The sequence below is a fragment of the Lactuca virosa genome, chromosome 5 (genome assembly GCF_052849685.1).
Source record: "Lactuca virosa cultivar CGN04683 chromosome 5, Lactuca_virosa_CGN04683_v6, whole genome shotgun sequence".
NCBI lineage: Eukaryota > Viridiplantae > Streptophyta > Magnoliopsida > Asterales > Asteraceae > Lactuca > Lactuca virosa.
The window spans coordinates 373,898,928-373,904,412 of NC_136430.1; the positions used below are offsets into that span (position 1 = coordinate 373,898,928).

At 41.2% G+C, this 5,485-nt stretch overlaps 1 protein-coding gene across 1 annotated transcript; it reads right to left on the reverse strand.

Moving 5' to 3' along the window:
- Nucleotides 1–979: 979 nt before the first annotated feature.
- Nucleotides 980–2,797, reverse strand: LOC145113652 (uncharacterized). Its single transcript, XM_079049718.1, has 2 exons — nucleotides 2,089–2,797; nucleotides 980–1,911 (listed from the first exon to the last, which is right to left on the reverse strand). Exons 1-2 carry the CDS (start codon nucleotides 2,795–2,797, stop codon nucleotides 980–982), a joined length of 1,641 nt encoding a protein of 546 aa, XP_078905844.1.
- Nucleotides 2,798–5,485: the final 2,688 nt, after the last annotated feature.

Here is a 5,485-nt window from a genome sequence, read left to right on the forward strand (position 1 = left end):
TATGTTTTCTCTATTATACATACAATTATGAACATCCAAGGTATTATCCTAATCTAGCATACAAAATAATAAATATAACAAGATAGAATACATACCTCTTTGATGTAGAATGTCTTCATGAAGCTTGAGTGCCTAGTGCCCCAAGTGTGACACCTCAAATGGTTCACACAACACCAAATACACTTGGAATAACTTGAGAGAAACTTGAACACTCCTTGAAATCGTCTAGCCCTCACACTCACACATTAGTGCACGATTTCTTGAGCCATGGGATTCTTTTATATGGTGGCTATTAGGGTTACACCATGTAACTCATAACTTTACCCATTCCTTATGCTCCATGGATTTTAACCTCCATGGAGTATCCATGGGTCACCCCATGGACTTAGTCCAACATAAGGAATCTTAGATCACAAGCCCACATATATAAGAATGAATGATTTACACAATCAACCCATATATTTAATTAGTCTCCTTTTGATCACTTAATTAATTCCAAATTAATTCTTGATCAATACTAATTAAATAACCTTATTAATATAATAGAACTTATAATATATTAACCAACCTTAAGTGTTATTTCTCTCATTGTAGTCTATCCAAATGCATGATGCCATGCAACCCAAATGGACCATGCCGGGTCGGGTCAAGTCTTACCAATTATAGTTATGGACTTAGACATTAATCCAACAAGAGCTACTGACATGAAATGCTGCTCAATGTGTCTTTCCAGACACCACCCCCTAAATGCGTTCTCGGAAAACTGTAGCCCGTTGTCACTGATAAGAGTTTTTGGCGTGCCAAAACGAGTGCAAATGTTCTTCCACATGAACTTGATCATAGATATCCTTGTAATACTTGTTAATGGTTCTTCTTCTAGCCATTTTGTGAAATAATCAATTGCCACTACTAAGAACTTTACTCTTCCTGGAGCTTTTGGGAATGGCCCTACAATATCGACTGCCCACTGGTGGAATGGCTAGGGACTAAAGATGCTAGTGAGAGGCGTGGATGGTAACCATTGTACTGGTGATAAAGTTTGGCAGACTACACATTTTCGTGTGATTTCTTCCGCTTCTTTATGCAGTGTTAGCCAGTAGAGAACCATGCATAACACATTTCTAGTTAAGGCTCGCGCACCTTCATGTGCCCCTGTGTCGCCTTTATGTGCTTCGTTGATAACGCATATCCCCTTCGCTATCGTTATGCATTTTAACCATGGCCTAAAGTATCCTCTTTTATATAGTTGGTCGCTTTTGATGATAAAATGAGGTGCTTTTATTTTTACTTTGTGTGCTTCGTTCGAGTTGTCATGTAACAGACCATGCTGCAAGTAAGCATATATCGGAGCCATCCATCCTTTTTCCTTGGTTGTGATGGTGCCTACACCAATCTCGCCTATGATGCAGTTGCTGAGTATTTCCACCAGTACTTTCTTCGACAAATGGATATACGTTGTGGCCGCCAACTTGCTCAATGTGTCCGCCCTTCTATTCTCACTTATTTTTATTTGTTCTATCGGTAAGCCCTCGAATGAAGTTGCAACGTCGCTTATTGACGTTGCATATTTCCTCATTCTTGCATTCTTTGTATCATATACCCCATTTATCTGATTTGTGACCAACATGGAATCAGTCATAACCTTCAAAGTTTTCACTCCCATTTTGTGGGCCAACCTTAATCCTGAGAGTAAGGCTTTGTATTTTGCTTTGTTGTTGGTAGTGTCAAAATCAAAGCGTAATGCATATGTGACCTTGTTTCCCTCAGGGTTGGTAGATATAAGACCTGCACCAGACCCCTCCTTACTAGCTGCTCCATCGGTATACAACACCCAAGTCTGGTTACCAGCCCATGTCCCATCCTTTTCTTCTGGTCGAGTTACAATCGTTCGATACTCTTTGTCTGGCACATCTGTTAAGAAATATGATATGGCTTGTCCTTTGATACTTGTTCTGGGATGGTATTCTATGTCGTGTTCCCCTTGCTTGATGACCCATTTTATTAATCTTCTGGACTTCTATGGCGTTAATAGAATGCTCTTTAGAGGCTGGGTTGTCAAAACTTCCACTGGATGAGCTTGGAAATAACAACGCAGCCGCCTGGCTGCATATACTAATGCTAACACTGGCTTCTCAACCATGGGGTAATTTAATTCTGCTCCTTGTAGCGCCCTACTAATGACATATACGGGCCACTGTTTTTCTTGTCTTTCTACCATCAATACAGCCGAGATGGATTCTTCCGTAGCGGATAGGTAGATCGACAATGTTTCTCCTGGAGTAGGGCTTGCCAAGGTTGGTATTTTTCTAAGGGCTTTCTTTAAATCTTGGAGAGCACGCTTGGCCTTTGGTGTACACCGAAAATTACGTTTGTTAATACATCCCTTCAACGTTTGGAATAACGACATTACCTTGTCGGCTGAGCGGGCGATGAAGCGTCCCAAGGCTGTAATCTTTCGGTTAAAAGCCTGCATTTCTTTTAAGCTTCTCAGCTTAGTCGTGTCTAGTAACTCAACGAACTTTTCCGGACTTGGTTGGATTCCTTCTTTTGTTACGTAGTATCCTAGGAATTTTTCTTCTTGCACACCAAACGTGCATTTTGTAGGTTTTAACTTCATGCGCACTTTCTCAAGGGTTTTGAGTGTTTCTTCTATGTCTTTGAGTAGCGCGCTATCGTTGTGGCTTTTGATCACCATGGCATCAACATACACTTCTATGTTTCTATCAATTTGATCTCTGAAGCCCTTATCTACAAGTCGTTGATAGGTTTCCCCTGCATTCTTGAGAACGAAAGGCATTTATGTATAAACGAATTTTCCATTGTCGGTGTAGAATGTTGTCTTTTCTTCATCTTCTTTATTCATTAGTACTTCATGGTAGCCCTTATACGCGTCAAGGAAACATTTCCATTTGAAGCCTTGTAACGATTCGACTTTCTGGTCTATCTCTGGCAACATGTATGAATCTTTAGGGCAAGCTTTGTTTAAATCGGAGTAATCTATACATACGGGAAAGAAAGCTTCCCGTAATATCTTTGCGTATACGAGCTTAGCAACTTCTAAGTTGATTGCTCTATTTCTTTCTCCTGCATGACCATGTTTTTTTGTTTGATGATACTTGCGCCTGGCTGTATGTTGAGCCCGTGTTCAATTAGCTTTCTGTCTATCCCCACCATATCCAATGGTATCCATGCAAACACGTGTTTATACTTTTTCAACATGTCTATTAACATTTCCTATATATCTGAGGGTAACTCTGCTCCTATTCTTATTTGTTTCCTGGGGTAATCACTGTTGATTACCTCTTTTTCTTTTGGCATGTCTTCCCGCTTTCGCTTTGTTCCTCTGGTGATTTCTATGGCTTCCATAATTTGGTAGCACTAATGCCTCACATGATTTTCTGCCATCACAATCGATGGGCCTTCTGGCATATTGAACTTGACTACCCCGTGAATTGTAGATGTGATGGTCCTGAAGCGTAACAGGGTTGTCCTTCCCAGGATGATGTTTGTTATGCCGGGTGTCGCACCACCAGGAATTCTATCAAGAAGATTTTCTTTCTTCTGGAATCATGACCAAATAGGGATAAGGGTAATTTTATTGTCCCAATTGGCCATATGCTATGCCTCGTGAACCCTGTCAATCTTTCCTCTGTTGGACGGAGATTTGCTCTCCATTCCTCAGGTAGCTGTGTGAAACAATGCTCGTATATGATGTCAATTGAGCTGCCTATGTCAACATATACTCTGTGAATTAAAGAGGTTATAATGTGGGTCTGGATAATCAACAACTCATTCCCTTTCCAATTTGGTGGTCGCGGGTCGTTTACTGAAAAACTTCGGTTCATCATATTCCTGACTATATCCTCCATGTCGTAATCATCTCCACCTTTTCGTTATTGCGTCGTAATGGCCAGTATTTCTTACGTTTGCTCCTTTGGAGGTTTTTCGTTTGCATGTTGTCTTCGTGCATTTCTTTTTTCTTCCCACTCAAGCCTAAGGTCGCGTGCTACTTCCCTTAGATCCCCCTTTCAAGTTTTTCTCCTCTATCTCCCTTCATAGTGAGGTACACTCATTTACATCATGTTGTGCAGTCCAATGGTACTCATAATATTTTAACTTTCGCTTATTGCCCCTTTCCTTTCGTTTATCAGCCACTACATATACTTCTGACCGCCTTCCCCTTTTGTCGTCCTGATGGTATGGCTTGTACCTTCTTGACTGCCTGGCAGACTGATAGGGGTGTTTTGTATGGCTTGTACTTCTGACCGCCTTACCCTTTTGTCGACCTGATGGTATGGTTCCAACAGCTGCATTGGATGGATCAGACTCTATTCAGCTCTACTTCCTTCAACGATTCCCTCTACCACCTCTTCAATGGTCATTATCGACATAATCTTGTTGTGTGGTTTTTGTTTGTGTTAGCACAAAATGGATGACACCAATGTTGTAACGTCGTTTCACGGATGAGATACTACACTTGCGAAGAGATCCACTTCGAAAACATGTAGCTACAATCAACTAAATCGTCAGTCTCCCCAGGAAGAGGTCCCGGGAGGGCGCTCCGACGGTCTGGTTAGTTTGTGAAGAAGAGAGTATGAGTATCTGTAGAGAAGGGTCTCAATAGTGTGCCTGTAATGAATACTTTCCTTCTCTTTTATAGTTAGGGTTCCGTATAGATAGGGGGACCATTGTAACAGTATTTGGAGTACCGACATCCGATTGATCCATCGATCCCTGTCCTACTCTTCTATTCTGATTGGTGCAAATGGAATAACTGTGAATAGCCCGTGCATGGTTATGCTGACGTCTCCCTCTGTACAGTAGTCGGAAGTTATGTGTGGGGAACAAGAAGTTCTTGTCTAGACAGCCATGGCTTGATGCCAAGACTGTGCAGTCTTGATGTATGTCTAGAAAGGATCCCGTCCTGGTGAGTCCTTTACCCGACCCATACAGTTAGTTGGGATGAGTCATTCAATTGTTCTTTTCTATTGTCTCGTTGGACCAGCAATTGTCTCGTTGGATTAGATGTTGCCTTGCTAGTCACGCCATGACGAACCGACATGGTATACGTCATCAATTACTTTAACATATTTGGATTTGTAGTGAGTAGTAAAGGGTTTTGGGAAAAATAAAATAATGGGTTGGGTACTAAAGGGTTTTGGGAAAATAAAATAATGGTGAGAGGACACGCATTGTACTATATGTATTACCGTGACCAGTTATCTAACAGAGTATAGATGATGACCACTGACTATTCTAGATAGTCCGGTGGAACACCAGCAGGTGTTGTTAATTATCATACTTTTCATGGAAAATGAAAGTTGTTCATTCTGGTACTCTATCCCCCTTAGGGTGGCCTTATTGAAACATATTGCTACTCTTAGGGAAAACAGGCGATACTTGTCAATACTCACAACAAATATGATGCCACTTGCCAAGTTCTGATGACCCTTGTTAGGAAGTAATACGAATGACAAGCAAAACT